Below are 23,042 nucleotides of genomic sequence, written 5' to 3' on the forward strand. Positions count from 1 at the left end.
GATTCTTTCAACAGAACCATTTTTGTGTTATTTTGGATCCAGTCATATTTGGTAGGGAAATGTGAAGAAATTGATCTTTGTGAATTCTGATATAAATTCTATATGCAGATAGAAACTTCTTTCTTCACTGGCAATCTCATGTGATCCAATGTAGTTATTGGCTCAAAAAGGTACCAGTAGACCTGCTCACCTCTGTGTCCTGTGTCTCTGTGATCATATCTGCAAGACATCCAGGTGACAGGCAATATGCACATTTTGAGGGGGAAGTACATTTGAGGGGAAATATGTTTAAGAAATTATTTAACCCTGCAATCCTAGGGTCCCTTGGAAAGAGCCCCTCTCCAGGGCCGGTCCATCCATAAGGCAGGCTAAGGCAGCCACCTCAGGTGGTGGAATCCAAGGGGCACCTCTGCTAGAGTAGTGGTTGCGGCATCTTCTGGGTTTCAGAGAGATCTTAAGAGGCTCTTGCAAGATCTTGAACCTAGAAGCCGCAGCCACATAACGCTGGTAAGCAAGGCTTCAGTGGGGTGGCAAGGGGTGGGGTTGGTGTGTGCAGTGCTCCTGCTGGGCGGTTACATTCCCATTTCAGGTGGTGAAATGGGACAGGCCTCTCTGTCCCTCTCCAAGTGTGGAGAGAGTTCTTCCTTTGGAGAGAGAAATCCAGTGTTGAATGCCTCCTCCATGCTGCCATGGAAATCTCTACAGTCTTTACCAACGTTGGAGCTCTGCCACCAACAGGGCTGAAGATGGGGTGTGCCAGCAGCAGATTAGGGGAAGGCTATCTATCTGAAGGCTGCAGTCCTCCAACCTGCCTTCAAACTAGAGAAGAAAGTACTCCAGTCCTGGAGCTTGAGTAGCGGATTTCCCTCCTATCGGGAATGAGAGGGAAATGGTTGTGCCTCGAGGCTCTCAGGACTCACCCCCGAAAATAACTTCACTCAGACACATATTTTAGTTTTAGTTTGGATCCATTGCTCCGTGTCCGCTTCTCTGGAGCAGCAGAAAACAACTTTTCTCCCTCCTCTATATGACATCCTTTTATATATTTGAACATGGCTATCATATCACCCCTTAACCTCCTCTTCTCCAGGCTAAACATGCCCAGCTCCCTTAGCCGTTCCTCATAAGGCATCGTTTCCAGGCCTTTGACCATTTTGGTTGCCCTCCTCTGGACACGTTCCAGTTTGTCAGTGTCCTTCTTGAACTGTGGTGCCCAGAACTGGACACAGTACTCCAGGTGAGGTCTGACCAGAGCAGAATGCAGTGGCACTATTACTTCCCTTGATCTAGATGCTATACTCCTATTGATGCAGCCCAGAATTGCATTGGCTTTTTTAGCTGCCGCGTCACACTGTTGGCTCATGTCAAGTTTGTGGTCAACCAAGACTCCTAGATCCTTTTCACATGTACTGCTCTCAAGCCAGGTGTCCCCCATCTTGTATTTGTGCCTCTCATTTTTTTTGCCCAAGTGCAATACTTTACATTTCTCCCTGTTAAAGTTCATCTTGTTTGTTTTGGCCCAGTTCTCTAATCTGTCAAGGTCATTTTGAAGTGTGATCCTGTCCTCTGGGGTGTTAGCCACCCCTCCCAGTTTGGTGTCATCTGCAAATTTGATCAGGATGCCCTTGAGTCCATCATCCAAGTCGTTGATAAAAATGTTGAATAAGACCGGGCCCAAGACAGAACCCTGTGGCACCCCACTAGTCACTCTTCTCCAGGATGAAGAGGAACCATTGATGAGTTCTCATCCAAGCGGGCTTTGGATGAGATCAAGGACCCCCAGATTCCTTTAAGGAAATACCCAGTTCCTGGAGGGGCAGGTGATGGCCACACCTCCCCTCCCCTCAATCCAACTGAGCCAATGCCTAACCGCCAATTTACAAGTTGTGACGATTTGCTAAGGGGTAGGCAAAAACCGAGTGACTAGAGCCAATTTGCCACTTGGAAAAAATTCCTACCCAGCCCCTGTTCCAAAACAGGCGACCCAAACCAAAGCAAGGCCAGGCGAGAATACCTAATTCTAGGGAGGGAGGCGGGTATTCGACAACGCGACACAAGTGCCCCTACTTGCGTGAGTCATGCTGGTGCTTTTTAAAGCCCCTGAGATCACGCCACCCTCTGGGGATTGGCTAAAAGAGCCTGGCGTGATCCAGGGGCTGTGGCCAGGGCTTTTGCTATTCCCCCACCAATGACTCCTATGGGGGGGGGGGAGGAATCCCAGGAGCCAACGCGCAACCAGGACCCTCTAATAGGAGGATCCCATTTAAAGATGCCTATAGAAAGCGCACAAGCAATTGCACTCTCCCCACTGACATTCAGAGGATTCTACCCAGGGCCTTCTTTTCAGTTGGAACTTGCTGGAACTGAGGTTGGTGCCACTGTCGTTATCAGAGAATGAGGGAGGCATTGGTGGTGAGTTCTGGCACCTCTTTTTCTATAAACAATAGCACTGATTATACCACCTCTGATAACAGTTGAGGGAGGAACCTGCTGGAGCCGGACTTTTGCAGAGCAGGTGGAGAGGCCCTCAAGCCCCATCTATCTCACTCTCTTATAACCAGATGGAATGGCTGCTGCAGATGACAGTTATGGGTGGACACGTGTGAAAGTGACATGGACCAGAAACAGAATGAGTTACACATCTCAAAAATACAGTAAAAATAGTACTATGTCCAATTTTGTGGTTCCAAAGTATGAATTATATATTGATGAAAGATATCAAACATGGCTAACAGAGAGCACTTGGCCTCAAATTTCCAAAGAGATATATATTTGGGAATGAAGACCAACCGTATTATATATAAGCCAAACAAGAGAAAATAGAAACTATTATTTTTATAGTGATAGTTTCAATTGGAATACTGTTTTCCTTCTTGCTACAATGTTAAAAAGAATAACTTCAGTAGGCAAAGAGAATGGGGAACCATTCAAATGACTCAACAAACAACTACATTTGCAACCTGTAAATACTGCTTCTCAAATTGCATCACAAATTGCATGTATGTTTTTATGTGCCTTTCCAACAAGCCTCCAAATTATTGTAGGCAATAATTACCTGATGATGAATGTGTATAAACAAATTATTTTGCCTATATTTAAATGGGGATTTGGAATCGAGGATACAGATACATTGGCTGTTGAAATAAGAATAATGAATTCTTTGTGGGTATAATCCAGGGATTTCATGAATCATCTGGATAGAAAAGTGTTAAAGTCTATGTGAGGAAAAAAAGGGGGGGGGACTTACAATTTACAGTATTTACCTCTACTGTGATGTCACAAGGTCAGATGGACAACCAGTTTTACACGGCTGGTAGCCTACTTAATATTCGGTCTGTTTGAACAGGTCACTCACTGTTGGAAGTCTACAGTAATGGTGAAGTGCCCCTAATCTAGCATCTATTTTCACTTGCTGGAGATGAGGGGAGTGAATTTATAAGCCATGGAGAATGCGTTGGTCGGGGATCTAACCTCTTAACTCTCCTCGGCCTCCAGGGTCAGAAGAGTGTTTTAAATGAAAGCTTATATTGTATGTTGTTGACAATATTATTTGACCCATGTCTCCAAGGCCAAAATCAACATCTCTTTTGTGTAGACATGTTACTGGAAAAAAGTGATCTAATAAACAGTAAAGATGCCATTTTCCTTCTAGATCTTTTTATGTTCTATTCTACATCTAATGCAAGTTTTGTACCATACTTGAGGAAAAGGTTTTGCGCTAAGCACTTAGGAGCATAATCTCCCAGGAGCTGCACCTGCACATTCCTCATTCATCCCAATAGGGCTTGTGCAGGAGAATATACCAGAACACTTTGATTTACATTACATTACATTACATTACCTTACATTACCCGCCCTTCCTGCCAAAGTAACCCATGGCAGCAAACAAGTGATAAAACAAATAAAAAATATTTTAAAAAGAAAACACATACACCTTAAACATCTTTAAAACAATTCTAATGTAGATGTAGGCTATTCCCTTATTTTTTGGGAAGTATGCATGATTTTACAGATTATATCTATATAATCTATCTATCTATCTATCTATCTATCTATCTATCTATCTATCTTCTATCTACATAAACCCCACCCCCCACCCCCCATACACTTGCGGAACACCCTGGAACAACCAGGGCTATTTGTACCTAACGCTGTCAGAAAATGTTCAGTTTGTCAAGGAGTGCCTACTTCATTCTCTTCAACAGCTGATTGGTGCTGTAATAATTTGGAGAAAACTACACACACAGCCCTGAGGACTCATCCAGAAAGTGATATGTGATCACAGCTTACTCCTGTTTATACACCCCACCCCCCGACCAAGCTGGATTGCAACACATTTCTTTTTATTTTTACTTGAGGGATATCATGAGGCTAAAGGTACCCCAAAGGGCTGCTGGAAGCAAAGCTGTTTTAGATGTCCTCTTTCTTCTGTGTTAAAATTAAGTGCTGGTCAATCAACTGAATGTTCCATTCACACTGAATATTCCATTTGAAGAATAATTTCAGTAAAAAGTTTCTCTAATTGTTCAAAAATCAAAATGATGGCTTTTTATTTAGACATTTCTGACAGTTAATTCAAACGTTTAATTTCAAAGTTGTCAGGCATAACAGCCTGCAAATGACATTTTCTGGGTTAAAAACCTGAGATCTTATCACTCCTGTTTCAGAGGGAATTACGAAGCTTCATTTTAGAAAGAATAAAAGAGGGCACATTTCCCCAGTTTTCAGATACCTCTATATGGCACATATACACGATTATTCAATTGAGTCTAGCAGGGTGGAGGAGAAACTAACATACACATTTAAGAGGAGACTGTAGTTTACTAAGTCATAGTGATGAATTCAGTGTAGGGCTATGGCAATCATTCTGTCAGCACTAGTTTTTTAGCTTCCTGGATGCTCCCCAGTGGCAGAGAGTATGTTATCACTGCCTGGGGTGTGTGTGCAGGGCGCCCCCCTCCCCACAAGAGAGAAGGCAGGAGAGGGGCGGTAAATTTGCTGCAAACTCTTTCCCTGCCCCCCCCCCAAGTACAGCCCATGGTGGTCTACTTCCTGCCTCCTAGCTACGATAGTGCTTCTCCCCTGTGTGCCATTCTGCAGGTTCTCTTACTTCCCAAAGCCAGTTTCAAGGTGGGTGGTGGGGGTGGATGGGGAGAGAAGTGGGAGGAAAGCCATCATGAATTTAAATAGTTTTGCATACATAGTGATCCTCCAGCCCAGGTCAAATGTAGCCTACCAGCAAGGTCTGATGTCCCTGCAAGATGCCCCTCCTGTTTTTTTTCTGCCTGCTCAGGGCTGTGAAAATACAGCAACTGGCAAGTGCCTTGCAGACCACAAGGCATAACTAGAGGACTGAGTCTAGCCTTGTAGCTAACATGTTGTGTCGGCTTGATATATACGCTGCCATCCCAGGGCAAATTCTTATGAGCAGATGCAGGAGATTTAACCCTTAGTCAGGCCATGGTCTGCTAGTACATTTGGAGTACTGTCTGTGAATTTTGCAGCAGCTCTTGAAGCTCTCTGCCTGTTCCATGAATCCTTTTGTCCAGCGATAGTCAGATTTGGGTTCTCTTGCAAGCAAAGGATGTCTGAATGAGCTATAGCTTATCCCTAAGAGTTTCACAGATTTCTTCATCTATTGCTATCTCCTGTATGTGTTTTTAGAGCATTCAGCTTTTTGCTGTGAAACATGTACCTTAGGCTGGTGCAAATTGTGACCCACTAAGCTTAACAGAGCCCATCAGCCAAGTATGGTGGCCCATCAGGGATTTGATAAACCTCTTACTTTTGCTGCCTACTGGGGTTATCAAGCACAGTGGCAAACCACAATGCATAGCTAATGGACTGTGTTCAGTTTTATGGGTCACAGTTTTTGCAGGCTTACCATCCTTCGAATGATATTCCTGTCACAAGCTTGGGCAGTTTGAGATAGCTAGGCCTGTACACCATAGCTGTAGTTCCTCCTTCAGGTCACCACACAATGCTTAACTATATGTCAGTTTCTTGTTAAGTAGATTGGGGCACAGGAATTATGGAAAAAGAGAGTGCTTTCATAATACAATATTTAGTATATATATATTTATTAAGTTCTCACTGCACTCATTTTTTTAAAAAATATATATTCTCCTTACATTTCTGTTTTTTTTCTCCTTCATGCTATGGCAGTGGTGCTCCATGCTGATGAGACAATACTTGGTGCAACCCCAGGCAGTCATTTTTCAGGTAATTTCTTAGGATACCAAACTCCTGTCTCATACTTTTTCATGTATGAAGCAGATTCCCCAGTTATGGCGGGAGTACCCTGGCTGTACCCAGATAGACCGGGGATCAGTCTAATTATGCTCAGGCCCACACCAAAGCCCATGCAGGTGGAAAAGCTGACATACACTTTTAAAAATCTTAGGCAATTAGGGTATTAGCACGAATAAGGCCCTAGGTGAGACTTGCCCAACTTTTTGACCCACTGAATTGCATGCAGGCTTGCCAGCTATGTAACAACTTCATCGTTTTGTTTTTTTCTACTTCCAGGCAGGTATAAAAAACAGGAGGCTTATTGAGCCAATAGTGGACTGGTAGTTTGCATTTGGCTTGGTCTCCCTTAGTTAACCAATGCTCTTTCTGCATAGTTTTTAATGTAACGGATGCAGGGTGGGTTGTTTTTGTTGTTGTTGTTGGTAATATTTAACACAAAGGCCACATGGCTTAACGTATGGTTATTCACCTGTTGCAGAAAAACATTGCATTTTCCCAGCTCTCCAGGTATAGTTTGCATTTGGTAAAATGTGGTTCTTGTACCCCAGAGAGAGCATTCATTGCTACTCTACACAACTCTCTGCTGAATATAGTTTGTGATGTCAGTGGCAATGAATAGTACAGCCCTTAGAGTTGCGCGGACACAGACTTGATTTCCTAGCTGCGTTACTTTTTATGGTGGTGAATACCAGCGAGCATAGCTTCTCTGTTTCCACATCTCTATATAACAGTGCTTCAATGTGTTAGTTATTTAGTTATTTATTTCAAACCTATTCATTTTCCTTTTCTTGCACTGGATTGCATAGCATAGTAAATTTGTTTGAAAAGAGCAAACAGTGGAAGTACTGCCCCGCCAATCTGCAAGCAAGCTTCTGTCCCTTGAAATAAAATTACCCCCCCATTTATTATATACAGGATATTGTGCTATTTACCTTGGAAAGGATTTGCAGGAATATTGTCCATAAAGCTAAAAAGAAGTATGAATAATTTGGCTTACTGCACAGAAATGCCCCAATTCTGAATGTTCAATGATGAGATATCTCAGGATATTAAAATAAAAGATATTTCAACATTAGGAGGACACAGTGGCTACTCATATATCTACAAAGCTATATGTGAGTGCAGGCAGGTGGATTTTTTTAAAACAAAAAATCCCATGGCAACATTTCACATTGTTGAAGAGGCCAGCCACCTTTCAACTGGAGATATGGCTTGTCTCTTCAGCAGTTCATGCAGATGAACTTCAGCGAAGCATCCAATTATGTGCATGGTTCTTCTGCTTAAATTTTGACAGACAAATGGTTTGGGCTTGTTTCAACTCATTTTGAAATATAGGTCAATAACAGGATATTTGGATTGACCAGCAGAGCTTTTGATTTGCATTTGATTAAGGTCCATAATTAGAACTATGGCATGGGGAAAGGAGTATTGTCTAGTAGGGTAGATAGATATTTTTGATTCCTACGGAAATATATTGTCTAAAAATTTGAGGGGGTGTGGAATATAATTATGTTTGTGACACTTGGGAGAGAGCCTCCCCAAGGTATTCCTTTCCCAGAAACTGTAGAGGGGAATGACACTGGCTCCCCTTGCCTTTGTGACATTGGGAGCTGTTACAAATATACTTATCCTTAACACAGACTTATTTGTGTGCCTCATAACCAACACACTTAGGAAAGGGTAAATATATCTGCGAGAGGTAAGAGCAGCAATGGGGCAATGACTGCTGATGTCACAAAAGCCCTACTATTTGCTTGCCTGGCAACCAACACGTGTAAGAAAAAACACAAAAGTTGCCATGGTTGGGTCCATCTGTACTTGGAGGGTTGACATGGCAACTCTCATGGTCTGATCCCAGCATCCTGGTTGCTGGCAGGTCAGCAAACAGTTGCAAGTACTACAACTCTGTGTGGATTTCTTCAAGCACAAAGTATAGGAAGGAAGGAGGCAGTGGCCTAGAGTGATAGTACAATTGAGAAAGTGGAGAGAGATATAGATGAAGCAAGAAATAGATATGAAATGGAAGGAATGGTGAGTCAAATACAACTGGGAATAGATGCCCATAAGTGTTCCACCATTTGGGCTGTGTATTATGTTGAGCACATTCATAATTACTAAGAAAAGGCTGAAACCCTATGCATACATGGGAGTAAGTTCCATCAAATGGTTCCACTTATGTGACTGCAGCTGTATGGGATATCGTATTAGAGAAGTGGCTGCCAAATGACTTGGTATAAATGTGAACAGGGGTGCCAACTTAAATAAAATATTGAGGGGGCAGGTAAGCCCCATAATCAATCACAATACGCGGTGCACACATAGCATTTGAATGGCAATGCCCATCAACTTTGGGCTCCCCAGCCCTCTCATATATTTATTGGGGGGACCAATGGGACCTTAGCCCCTTAGAGTTGGCACCTATGAATATGAAGGTTCCCCTAGGTGTATTTAAGAAAGGGAATTGGACACATTCATGGAGGATAGGTCTAGTTACAGGTAGGTAGCCGTGTTGGTCTGCCGTAGTAATAATAATAAAAAATCCTTCCAGTAGCACCTAGTTAGTCTCTAAGGTGCTACTGGAAGGAATTTTTTTATTTTGCCATGGAGGATAGGTTAGCAAATAGCTTTAGCTATCATAGCTTCCACAAACAGAAGCAGTTTACCTCTACGGTAAAACAAGGGAATGGCAACCACTTCCACGCTGAATTGTAAGCTCCCCAGTGAATCTGGCAGGCCAGATTCTGTTGAAAACAGTATGTTGGACTAGATGGACAAGTCTTTGATCTGATCCAGCACAGCAGTTCTGATGATTCATGATTTAGTCCCTCTCTGTGCAGCCTTATTAAACTGCTCAGAACCAGTTTGATGACAGCTGAAGTGCATATTCCTTAATAAACACTGAGCAGCTACATAAGCAAGTGACTAGACAAATATGGAGCAAGAACAAGAGCTTAAGGCTATATGAAATGTCACTTCATGTTTAGCTGGAACAAAAAGAGCATTTGGAAATCAAGACATCAGCCCCAAAAGTGATAAACACAGTTGCTAAACTGGATCTATGTATAGCCACAGGCTCCTGGCATGGGATCAGTTTGACTCTAGTTAGTTTTGCATCCCTTTCTTAAAGCTTATAGCCTGCATAAGTTCCAAAAGTAACTTGTATTACCTTTGGAACATTTATTTGCCTTTTGTGGTAAGATGTGGGATATTGGTCAAAGGTAAAGGTAGAGGTACCCCTGCCCGTACGGGCCAGTCTTGACAGACTCTAGATTGGTCAAAGGAAGGTTCTATTCACACAATCACATCAGGAAGTCTGGGCATGTAACAATAATTCATTAAAGCAGCCAATATAGAATAAAGTCACAAGAATGCACATAAAACCACACCATATTTCATGCATTAGCTTTACTAAGGCCACAACTTACTTTAAAAATTCATTGTGTATGCATGTCAGCAGTTTTGAGGTGAATTCATGAGTAAAATACCAAAATAATCAGCCAGGGCTTAAAAGAGGAGCAACTGAAAGTAAAAGTTGTACAAAAATAGTACTGTTCCCCTTTTGCACATGTGTGTGTGTGTGTGTGTGTGAGAGAGAGAGAGAGAGAGAGAATTTGCCACACCACTTCTCCCCTGGAAAACGAGGAGAGGTGGTTTCCTCAATGGGGAGGAATGCATACATTGCTTTTGTCCCATTGTCATCACTGGCCAAACAAGCTTTGTAGGTTTTTGAAATTCTATAAAAACATCACAAAACCTGTTTGACCACAGCCAGTAATGGAAAGCATTGGAGATTGGTATATATATTGCAGTGGAGTGCAAAAATAAATAGTCTGTTAAGACTGCTGGTTGAAATAATAAAGAAACATTCTGAATAGAAGTTCACACTAACTGACTGGAGGAGAAAGCAAGCAAGTAAAGCCCAAGAAGAAAAAGAAATCTTTGGAGAGTTACTTAAGAAGGAATCAGTAAGGGAAGAATAGATTGCCTTTTTGTCTATTTTGTTCAGGTAACCAATTACAAGTGTTGTTGCTTTAGTCCCAGCAGAAAGATGGTGTGCATTTACAGATAAAATGCAATGATTAGTTCCATCATATAATCTTCAGTTATTTGAAAGGGGGGGACGGGAATAAAAGAAGAAGAAAATGTTAGCCTTTTGGCAAAATCAGTTGGATGGTGAATGCAATAATAGCTAGGGATGATCAAGGTATGCATGCAGGGGAGCTGAGGAAGAAATAAGGTTGAACTGCAGACTTAAGAAGTGTAGAGAAAGATTTCAGTTCAAGCTTCATTGAGTGTGACTGTGACTAAAGGACGGAGTAGGAAGCATTACTCTTCTTGCTGAGAAATATTATTAATAATTCAATTTCTTACCTATCCTTCTGGGACGCAGGTGGCGCTGTGGGTAAAACCTCAGCACCTAGGGCTTGCTGATCGTATGGTCAGCGGTTCGAATCCCCGCGGCGGGGTGCGCTCCCGTCGTTCGGTCCCAGCGCCTGCCAACCTAGCAGTTCGAAAGCACCCCCAGGTGCAAGTAGATAAATAGGGACTGCTTACCAGCGGGAAGGTAAACGGCGTTCCGTGTGCTGCGCTGGCTCGCCAGATGCAGCTTGTCACGCTGGCCACGTGACCCGGAAGTGTCTGCGGACAGCGCTGGCTCCCGGCCTATAGAGTGAGATGAGCGCACAACCCTAGAGTCTGGCAAGACTGGCCTGAACGGGCAGGGGTACCTTTACCTTTACCTATCCTTCATTGTAAAGTCCCAGGGCAGGTTACAGCAATTTGAAATGCAATATTTAAATCGGTTTAAAGCACACTGCAACCATATCTATCTGTCTGTCTATCTATCTATCTATCTATCTATCTATCTATCTATCTATCTGGTGTCAAAGGCCAGAGTTGTTATCGTCTGAATACAATGGAAACTACATAAAGAAAGTGCAGTGCTCACCTGCCCATGGGGCTCAGTGAGGCAGTTGCCTCAGATGGCAGACTGGGGAACAGATGGAAGGGGTAGCAGATCCATGCCTCAAGGAGTGTCCCATGCTGTTTATCACCTGTTCCTCCTCCTCAGTTGCTATCACTCACTCTTCAGTCTCCTTTTTTCTCCCAAAGATGGAAGGGGGAGGGAGGTTGCTGCGTTGGGTGGGTGTGGTTTTGGCGCTGGCAGGGGTGGTGGCTTGAGTAGTGGCGGTGGGTGGTGGCTTTGACGGTGGTGGGAGGCAGCATTTTCTGTTTTGCCTCAAGCAGCAAAACATTGCTGACCAGTGCTGTGATGGTTCCAGATGGTTCCCCTCTGTGGGGAGGGAATACCACAGCTTAGGGGCTGCCACAAAGAATGCCCTCTCCCTGGCAGCTGCTCTGAATTTCTGGGGGTCGTGGAACCTGAGAGTGTCTGAAGGGCAGGAGATGTTGTTTCAGAGATTTGGGGCCTCAGTCATTCAGGGCTCACTAATGTGAGGGCTTTGAATTGGCCCCAGAAATAAACTAACAATAAATCAGAAACCTTGTCAATATTATGCAACTGATATATAGGTTAAACCGAAGAACATTGTGTTCAGCGATTTCTAGCTTAGGTTATTTGGTAGTCTTCCCCTTCTGGGTCGATTCATGAAGTTGGGTAGGCTTATGCTTCCTTCTCCAGCACAGATAGTGCCTGAAATGGACTCTGTGTAGCTGGATAATGGTGTGTTTTCAGGGACTTGAAGGCAGTATATATTTTATTTATTTGTTGCATAAAATGTACACACCACTTAATTTGTAAAAAACAACAACAACCCTGAAAGTATGACAAACCATTGCTTGAAGAGTATACATGTTCATTTCTTTTCTTTTCAGAAAAATATCTGTAATGGTTCCACCTGCGTTGCTGGAGGCAGTGTGCCTCTGAAAATAAGCTTCTGGGACTCACTGCTCGCAGGTTTCCCATAGGTGCATGGTTGGCCACTATGAGAATAGGACATGGGATTAGATGGACCATTTGCCTGGTGCAGCAGGGCTTTTCTTAACTTCTTACGTTGTTCTTTGGTCAATAGGTTTTTCTCAATGCAATGCAGGAATAACATGGGATCACTGTATAGTTTTCCTGAACTTATACATGTGACTGTCCACTGCCACAAGGGGGCTCATTATTTTAAGGACAGAGAGGCAATTCAGTAAAATAGTGTTGAGGACAGAATATGACAAAGTTAATTGACAGTGGAGTATGCAGAAGAGGCAACATTATTGCAACTCAGGAAAGAATTTGCCGAAAAAATGGGGTCTGACAATCTGGCAGAAGGATCAAGAGGTGAGAGTGGAAGAATGAAACACAGGGAACAAATAAAATATGTAGCAAGAAGAAGAAAAAAGGGTGATGCACGAGGAAATATGTGCACAGTTGTATGTATGCTGTGAGTTTACAGCAGCACAAATAAGCCACAGAATGTGGTTTTGTCTGTAGATTTCAGCATTCTGATCTTTTCAGTTTTCTTAAAAAAAGATTACGTTTCCAGACCTTGTGTTTGCAAAGACATGGTAAACTGTAAGTAGTTTAAAACTGTTTTAACATTCTTTTTTAATTGTTGCAACCCATGCCTGGACCTTAGGGTGAAGAGTGGGTTATTATTACTATTACTATTGTGTCTGCCGCACCTGGTGAAATATCAGCAATCCAAAGAGTAGCCATGGGATGCGGGTGGTGCTGTGGTCTAAACCACTGAGCCTAGGGTTTGCCGATTGGAAGGTTGGCAGTTCGAATCCCCACGATGGGTTGAGCTCCCATTGCTCAGTCCCTGCTCCTGCCAACCTAGCAGTTCAAAAGCACGTCAAAGTGCAAGTAGATAAATAGGTACCGCTCCGGCAGGAAGGTAAATGGCATTTCCGTGCGCTGCTCTGGTTCGCCAGAAGTGGCTTAGTCATGCTGGCCACATGACCTGGAAGCTGTATGCTGGCTCCCTCGGCCAGTAAAGATGAGTGCTGCAACCCCAGAGTCGTCCGCAACTGGACCTAACGGTCAGGGGTCCCTTTACTGAAAGAGTAGCCTTTTGGATTTCCAGCACTAGGGGTGGAGATTCAGTCACCTTTTATCTTCCCCATATTCAGATTGAAACATTAGGAGTGATTACATATAAAATCAATTTTTTTATAGTATGCAACTATTTTTGCAAATTGTTGGTGTTTTAAATTGTACATCACTATGGGTGCTTTGAGGAAGGAAGTTTAAACTTTTGCTTGCGTATTTGTATTTACATACTCTGAAAATAATTGTGACAGGAATAATAGTGATGATTTCTGTTGCTGCTTCTATTTTCCCCCATTGTGATTTTTCTATTATTTTTGCAATGGTGTATGTTCCTTGAGTGGTATCGCAAGTGATAAACACAGTCCATATTGTGGACGTTGTTTATGCCACAAAGACACAGTTATACATGTGCCTTATGATCTTCAGCAGGACTGACCAACTTCTTTTGCCCAGGGAGGTCAGAAGCCAGTCAAGTTGTGACGGGGCTAGACCCTCTGGCCACGAAGTTGCACTTCACACTTGTGTCCACTGGCCAGAAGAGTCCTCTTAGCAATTAATGTGAGGAAGCACAAGAAGCTTCAGGGATTAATGCAGACATTTCTGGGACATTTGGGGTTGACAACTACTGACAACTTTGGAGAGAAGCTTGAGAGTGTCACTGTGTTTTGCCAGGCTAGCAATTCTCTAAGGCTCAACCCTGTATCACTAGTTTTGCCTCTGAGACCTCTGCTATATCACAGAAACCTGCTGGGTATTATGTCATGGTGCTCAGCACTGCTGCATTACACAGCATCCTGTTTTTGACCTGTAGCAATTCAAATGCCCTTGAAATGTGAAGCATTGTTGTGCGGGAGAGTGGGTAATCTTGTAATTTTTTCCCCTTAAAAAAGTTGTATGAGTGCTTTGACAGATCAATGAATAAGCTTTCACATATCTACAGTAAATATCCCTCAAAAACGGTTCCATAATTGTTGAGAGCATGAGATGGAGTTAAGTTTGTTACTTAGTATGGAGCTATGGGCATTCCCTAATAGGTGGTCATGACAATAGCCAGACCAAAATGTCTATTGCAGAAGAAGAGCACTGATTGTATTGCTGATGTGTAGTTCTGCTTTCCCCAGGGTATAAGCGCTCTCTCTCTCTCTCTCTCTCTCTCTCTCTCTCTCTCTCTCCCTCCCTCCTTTGAAAGCATGCAAAACAAGCAAGACCTTTCTGTTTAAAGAAACTTTGTGAATCAAGGCTGGGATGTATCTCATATCCCTGGTTGTGGGATGTGTCTGAAAAACTATAGGAATTGAACATTGGGCTAAGGTGAACGTTCTGTCCACACAAGCAATTCAGCTTGCCTGGCAGAATGTTGTTATTATTTATTTTATTTATTAAATTTCTATACCACTCTTCATCTAAGGATCACAGGGCATTCCACAAGTGGGGAGCCACCATAGAAATAACCCGTTCTCATGTTGCTATCCTCCAGACCTCTTGCAGAGGAGGCTCACGAAAAAGGGCCACAGATGATCACAGGGCTTGGTTTGGTTCATAGGGGGACAGGCAGTCCTTGAGAATGTTATCCTTTCTCCCCCCCCCTGTGTGTTGCTCTGGGGGTTCTGAGCCAATTTCAAGGTAGGGGACACAGGGAGAGAAGGGAGGGGGGAGGCCCTACTGCGCTTGCAGAAATCCTTGCACAGGCTTCTGCTAGTGCGACTCATTAGTTGTATCAAGCCCTTAATCTATATTACGAACACTTGTTGAGACTTGAGGGGAAATCCTAGTTCCTACCTACTTAAAGGCATGTGCCACGGAAATGAGTGAGATTCACTTCCAAGCAACAGTGTATAGGAGGAATTGATTTGTATGTCCTGTTGAATTTAGGGCACTTGCTTTCATGCTAGCACTATAGGATAAGGGTGCAAGTATTTCACTGCAAACTATATTATGTTATTTTATGTTATTTATTTCAATGTTCCTTTCTGCCACAAAGTTATATTCAAGGCAACTCACATGTCATTGAAAAATTAATGAAGTAAAAATATGATAGCAGTACAAACCCAAGAGCAGGAGACACAAACCATATCCGAAAGCAGCAGTAAAAGCAAATCAAAGCAGCACCAACAGTCCACAGATAATAACAAACAATATCCATAACCAAAGACAATGACATTAATAATTATCAACTACTAATTAATTTAACAGAAACCATTAAGCAAAAGGTCAGGCAAACAGGACAGCCTTTTCCGATACTTGTTACAGTCACGCACACTGCTGGCTTGCTACTCTTTGCAGTGATTCTGGTATTAGTTTGGTACTGGACAGGAGGGTTACCATCAGCTCCTTATTTCAAGGAATGGTATCTTATTTATGAACCTTATGAACTGGTGAGATGCACCATAACTGCAATAAGCAATTTTGATTTAATACATTACACAAAGTATTGTTCATGTCCTGAGGCGTGCAATACATCATTTTCTTATGGCCTCGCAATCTGTTCTGTATTACGAAGCTCTTCAGGTGGCAACCTAATAATAATGAAAGTCATGGCAGAAGAAAGCCTGAAAAGCATTGATGAACAACAACATTGCCAGTACTTAACTGTATGCAGCCGTAAAGCATGTTATTTTTCACCAATGTTGTTCTGCCAGAGCTAAATCCTTGTTTAGACATGCAACCATTTTTCTACCACAGCAAGAGGAATTTTATGGAGTCACATCTTCATAGTTTCCCCAAAATAATGTTTTAAACTTGTGTCGGCCAACACAAATTCAGCAGTCCCCCAAGTGCATAAGTTCTCAAAGTGCCAAAGTGTTTTATTATGCTCAAAATGTTTTACAAGTTTTGCCTCTGATGAGGGAATTTCCTAATTCTGTAACACATTGGGCATAACAAAATGTTTATGCACTCTGAAAACTTGTTTTCTATCCCCCTCCGGCACATACTTAGCAAACTACATAGTTTAAGCTTACAAAGCTCGTATTAGCATATGATCTAATCATAGATAGAAGCTATCCACGTGACACGTGAAACAAATAATAATAATACTGTGTAAAATAATAACAATTTTCACAGGAACCCAACTTTATAGCTTGGTTTTATCATGCATTAGGCACTGATTTTTAATACTCAGTAGATGTATTAAGTTATCTCATTTTTTCTGCTCTCAGTCAACAGAATACTCAGCCATGGCATCACTAACTGGTGGATTAGATGATATGAAGGCTAATTTAACAAGCCCTACTTCAGCAGATATAGGAGCCAGTGTTCCAGGTCCACAATCATATCCTATTGTGACAGGTAAGGAAAATTAGATGATCTACCAAGAGCATGTTATTAATGGACATACTGTATGAAATGGCAAGTGGGAGGAGCTTATGGTGATGTAGTAGGAGGTTTTGTCATTCCTTGTTGAAACTGTCTTAGTTTTGATGTTTGATATCTGTGATACCTATGATATGTAAGGTTTCTTACAGCAGCCCATGTCCAGTATAGGTTTGCCATATAGTTATTATTTCAAGGAGTGAAATATTTGTTTGTGAGAGGCACCTTAACTGCAACATTAATACATATTGGCCAAACTCCTAGGGAAGTCAGCTCAGTGTTACATTAAATATTTTCTGGGAGATCAAATTCTATGGGTAGCGGCTAAATTTTTACCAGTGGCAGTGGAGGGATACTTTTTGGGACTTAAATTGTTACTGTGTACATTGTGTTTGTTTTTACTATTATTACTGGTCTATTGAATGTATTAAAATGATGATGGTGAAGAAGAGGAGTATAGCCTAAAAAGCCTTACAAATTTTCTGACATATGCTATTTTCTTATGGTCTCCTTATTTTGGAGCTTGGCAACTCTACTCTTTGAACGATTGATGGGAGAGGCCTTGTTCTGTATTCCCTTGATTTGGTGCTTGAAGTGGGTTTTGGCGAGGGTGGGATGCCATCTAATTTACTTTCAGGCAGACCTAAAAGGACTCCACTTCTTTTCAGTGGGTTTAATTGACTCTGGCCTAATTTGAAGCGAAACCATCCCAGTTAATTAGAGTGAGGGCAGGGCTGGATTTAGATGAAGAGAGGCCCTAGGCTACTCCACTTGTGAGGCCCCTCCCAATCCCTCACCCTCACGACTAGAAGAAAATGGAAGAGTGTTATGAACAAAATTGAATGAAGCTAAGCATGACAATGGGTATTTAAAATTCTGCAGTTCACAATTTCTCCTCTAAAGGACATCAGAAAACCCCATCAAAATTTGTTTGTCTAAGTTTGTCACTTTCAATGTACAGAATGCTCAGTGTGGACAACCTCTCTTGAGACATCGTGGCCCTTAATTCATTTTTAATTCTTTTGGGTCTTGAAAAACTCCTCTCTCCCAATCAGTTAGTGACCATAAAGCTAAGAAATAGCTGCAAAACTGCTTCCACATTAGGAAAGGTCATCTGAATTTTTTCCTTGTATATAATTTGATAAAGGTCTGTACCAGACAAAGAGTGCTCTGCTGTAAGCCCATGGCTTTGACACACGTACAGGTGAAAGTGCAGAAGTTCATCAATAGGTTTCAGGTCAATATCTTCTGGGTATGCTTCCATCAACAGTTCAACACCTTGCTGAATTTCTTGCTTAGATGCTATCAGAATAGCAAGAATGGAAAAACAATTGTGCAACATCACTGTACACAGTACTTCTTTTTAAATTGGCTTCAAGTGCATCTAATATAGGAATAAAGGAGTTTATCCTAAACTTATCTCTTGAAGAAATTGCATCAGGGGCACTTCTGTCATTTCTTTGCCGTTCCCTCACTCTTTGTCTCCTTGTTTTGTAGTTAACAAGGTGGCTTTTGCTTTTTTCTCAAAGCTCATCAAAACCTGCTCTTTAAAAAATCCAGAAGTGAACTATACAAACTTGCCCAAGAACTCAATAACAGGGTTGATTTTTGAAGGGCTTTGCTGACCTTGTGAAAATGACCTAGCACACAGATTTATATCTCTAAGATTCTGCAGATTTTGGCTGTGAACTAGGGCCCCACATTTCCCCCCCAAGTTGGGCCCTAGAGTTTCAAATTGGGCCCCACTAGCTGGTCCAGAGTCTCACAGTTGCTTGGCCCGAGTTGCCCTGCCATCACATGAATGAAGTCTTGGGTTTGCAATTTTGGGAGAAAAGAGACTGCCCTCTGGGGGGTGGGCAGGCTGGGGAGGCCCCCTAGATTTAGAAGCCCTAGGCTTCAGCCTACTTAACCTATACATAAATCCGGCACTGGGTGAGGGATTCTCCTTTACACTCACAATATCAAATGACCTGCTCAGCTTTTGCCAATAGTTGAAGACTTTCCTGTCCTCAAGAGCATTACATGATCATGTTGATAACTGGCTTATTGGATTATGCTGATGATTAGAAACTGTTTCATTCCTAGTTCCCACATCTATAGCATGTTTAAACTTTTATTTAATATATTTATATATATATATATAACAGTATTTGAATACCTGTTGTAGAAAATCAATCTGTAAATTATTTTATAAATAAATAAATTACACTACACACTGAGTTCAAGGGTTTCAGGCCTGCAGTTTGTATAGATGAATAGCTTTTGGAGACTTATATGAGAAATGCCTTTTCATCCTACCTCTCACCTAAATATATACAGTACAAGCAGCAAAGATTTGCTTTGCTTTTATGCCGGAAGTCCAGAATAGATGAAGAAGATGAGGATTTAATTAGCTATGTTTTATGCTGGTTTATTTCAGTGCTTGAGCAATGAGGACCATGGGGGTGAGTTGTGGGGAGGGGAGGATAGTTAAGGGTTGCCTGTCCCAGGCAGATAATGAGCTAGAAACAGCTCTGGGCATGGAGATATACCTTTTCTTTCTTACTTGTGATCCACATTTAGTGTGATGAGATTGCGTTTATTTTTAAAGCGATGCTTGAAATCCTTTTGGGGTCAAAGAGGTTTGTATTTGGATACTATGTAGAACTGGAGACTAGTGCTTACTTTATAGACAAATGGATACAATGTAATTGGCACATTAATTAGCTGAAATGTTAATAAAGACTTGATTGATTGAGAAGAGGCAAACAATAAGTCTTAAGTAATCACAAACCTTTATGCTATACAAAGTCTATTCTGGATAATATTCTATTATGCCTCTCTCCACACCACTGCTTTTCTTTCTCCCCCGCCCCTTTCTGACTCATGACACCTTAATTCTGTTTGTATTTGGCTTTTCTGTTTGTTATTATTTTTGTTTGTTATGAGTTTTTTTTTGGGGGGGGGTAGGCTGTATGCCAAGAGCCTTCAAATCTCTGGATCCAGCAAGTGTTAAAATCTATTCCTGGAACAGCCAGACTAGCTTCCTAGTGAGGTAATAGGCCATTAAAGAAACAAAGGAAGTGGCTCATTGCCAGAGAACAAATGGGTGGGGCCCCTCCCCCAACTCGCATGTAGTTAGAAAAACAAAGTTGAGAGCTGAGTTTTAGTGGGTCCAACTGTGACTAACTGACATCTGTAAACTAAATTGTTATTATCATTACTTATATGATAATGCACATAGGAATGAAAAGATCTTCACATTTTGGTTATGTTAGTTTCTCATTTTACTAATTTTAAATTCAGTCCTCCACATTTCTGCAGCAATTTGTGGTTGTTGTTTTTATTTTTTTTAATCCTCATGAAAATTCAGTGTTTTAATGTGAATTTCTCCTTAAGAAACACATTTTTGCAAGCATTTCCCCTGAATATACTGAATTTTTGTATGTTATTTTCACTACTATATAATTTTTGATGCACAGTTTCTACTAATATATACAATTTGGTAAACAATGTTTGGCTGGAGAACTGCAGTGCAAAATTCGGATAAGTGTGGATTTTGAAGGATGGCTATATTTTAGTTTTCCTATTTATTCTGAAAGTGTGGATTTGATAGTTTCACCTTTAAATGTGAATTGAATTGAATTTCTTCCCCCCATCCCTAAATGCACCAAGAGATTCTGTGCTGTTGGTGGTGACAATGGTGGCTCTCCTTGTCTGTGACCACCTCTGGCAGTGATTGGCTCAGCTGTCTGTCTATAATGGAGCAGTCTGTAATGGAGCAGTTGTATGGCAGTAACTGACTAGCTGCTTGCCAGTCAAAATGAAGTTGGCACAGAAGGGCTTCTGGCAATCATTGGCTAAGCTGCTTTGATCTGGGAAGGGCTGGGCAGGGAGATTTTTTAGCAGAGGAAGTGGTAAAGGAAATGGGGTTTAAGGAAAGCTAGACTGGAAGATGGGATGCTACAGGTGAATGACGACAGGAGATTAAGAGGGAAGAGAACGCTGGAAGAGGAAATGGGAGCAGGAACAGTAGAGGAAGGCAAGATCTAGTAAGCCTCTAGGTATGTAGAAATCATTACCCTATTTTTGCCCCATTGCGCTCCTAAACTGAAAGGTATTCAGCCACCCCAAGCTCTCTATTAACAGGGAAATAAACATTGCAGCAATATTAATACTACTCTGGAAAGTGTTTTTGTCTCAATGTGCCACAGTTCAGTGAGCGTCTTTTATGGTTAAGATCAAGAAAAAACATAATTACCTTAGTATTATTATTAAATGAATGTAAATCAATATTCAACATATTATGCTGTTGCTTATGTTAGTGAGCTACTCTTGGTTATAATACTCTACCTTAAAAATATACTAGAAATAAAAAGAAGCCTCGAAAAGGGCAAATAAATTAGGGTTGCCACCTTTCCCAGAGGGGAATAAAAATCTGTCAGTGCTCATTTGCATATGATTTATTTAAGCACATGCACATTATAAAAAAAATCAATTGATTAGAATTGTCTGGGTGACAAAAAATAGTCAGTTGAAAAGGAGACATCCACCCCCACCCTGGCAAGAAAGAAAGAAAGAAAGAAAGAAAGAAAGAAAGAAAGAAAGAAAGAAAATTACTCATCCTTTAAAATAATAATAAAAATAAAAAAATAGCTAGTGGCATAGAAAGCCTTTAGTTAGATGGAAAATGTTTAGCTTGGAAAGCTAATAAGCAAGCGAGCAAGCAAGCAAGCAAGCACCATTATAATATACAGAAAGTGCTAAATTGCTTTTATTTCCTTTAAGCACACGTAGTTCAATCATATGAATGTTTGCTCAGATGTAATCCTCAGGTAAGCGTGCACCAAAGACGCTTAAGAGGAAAAGTTGTAATCCTCTGTAGTGGGTTGTGCACAATCATCTAGTGCAATTGTCTTCAACTGGTGAGTTAGAAGAGCATTGACACCAGGTTTGTGGGGGCTGCAGTCCACTTTCTCTCTATTACAACCACTCCGTTTTCTTCCCCTGCCCCCCACTTCTACTCTGCTGTGCTCTCTTCCCTTCAGTGCTGTCCTGGTTGCTTCATTCTTGCCTTTCCCCTTCTATTATTCCTTCATCTCGCTCCCCACCCCTACTTTCCCCATTCTCTTTCTCCTTCCATAAGCTTGACAGACAGGAAAGTCCTACCTATCTCCTTTTTTCTTTCTACCTCTCATTTTCGGTGAACTCTAGTGCCTGGTGGTAGGTATCTTTCTTGCAATGAATTATTGGCACTACTGTTTGTTAAGGGTTGCTGGGAATTGTAACTCTGTGAGGGGTAAACTACAATGCCCAGAATTATTGGTGGGTGTGTGTGTGTGTGTGTGTGTGTGTGTGTGTGTGTGTGTGCTTCGAATATGCTTTGTAGTATGCACAGAAGCCCTAGTCTGAATGTGCAAGGCATTTTCAGAGTTGTTAAATGACAACTCTAGTGACAACTCTAGTGTCACACTTAGTGTACTAAGTGACCCTGAGGATCTTGTCATTTAACAAGGTGCCTTGCACCTTGTTAAATGACAAGATCTTCAGGGTCACTTAGTACACCTTTAGTTATGCCATAACTTTTAAGAGAGCTTGAGTTTGCACCCTTATTTGTAAATTTAAAACATATTGTTTGACTATGGAGATTCTAGTAAAAAGAAAAAAGAGTAAAGAAAAAAAATAGCATAGAGAACAAGTAAGATGTATAACAGAACCGAACTTTGTGAAAATCTGAAATTTCCTATCTTGGGCTATTTGGAGTTAGCAAGGCTAGCAAGAATACTGTATCTTTCAAAAATCACAAACCTATATGTTATAACATCTTCATTTTGTGTGGGAGACCCAAAAGTAGTGTTGTGCTTAAAAAAAGAAAGAATTGTAAATGGCACCAGAAGTCATTGACTGAATAGAGGAAGTAGTTCTGTTTCATGAAAATAAAACCGCTGAATTCCTTAGTGTTCCACGATTCAACACCCAGCAGGATATTAATGTGCAAAATGCTTAAAAGCCCCCATATTCTGGAATGAAGAGAGTTTGAGAAATGGGTTTTATTGTGGCCAAGAAAACTAATCTGGTTCTTTTGATAGGGCTGAGATCTGCAGTTCAAGCTTCAGCAGTTTTTATGAGAATGTCTAGGGACAGAGCTTGGCTTCCATTCACAAACTGACCTACGTCTAGTTTGTATTGTGAGTCCTGAGTTCTTAAGCCAACTCATAAAATAGTTTAATCAATGCAAAATAGGCTGAGAACCATGCAGATAAGAGAATTATGGCCACAGTGTTTCATTGTTCTTGTTTTCAAGCCTTTGGCTGAAGTAGGAAAGCAGCATTGAGAAATAATAATGTAAAAGATCCTCCGTGCAGCTGTGGTGTCAGTCTGAGGTTTGCATTTCCTAGCAGATTTGCAGATCTGATCTGTAGTAATATCATTTGAATGGGGGGTGGGGGGAGTACTGTTTAGACATTGGCATTCACATCAGCATGTCCATAAAAATGGG

The 23,042-nt window shown here is 41.5% G+C and overlaps 1 protein-coding gene across 3 annotated transcripts in view; it reads left to right on the plus strand.

Moving 5' to 3' along the window:
• PAX5 (paired box 5) overlaps positions 1–23,042 on the plus strand; it is a 225,357-nt gene that overhangs the window by 105,679 nt on the left and 96,636 nt on the right. For 2 of the 3 annotated variants that reach the window (XM_082205048.1, XM_082205049.1), the window contains exons 7-8: positions 6,166–6,222; positions 16,411–16,540. In XM_082205048.1, the coding sequence (XP_082061174.1) occupies positions 6,166–6,222; positions 16,411–16,540 (187 nt within the window). The remainder of the gene's footprint in view (positions 1–6,165; positions 6,223–16,410; positions 16,541–23,042) is intronic. The other variant, XM_082205050.1, reaches the window with a different exon arrangement.

This window comes from Podarcis vaucheri (genome assembly GCF_965113315.1).
Source record: "Podarcis vaucheri genome assembly, chromosome: 17".
Classification (NCBI taxonomy): domain Eukaryota; kingdom Metazoa; phylum Chordata; class Lepidosauria; order Squamata; family Lacertidae; genus Podarcis; species Podarcis vaucheri.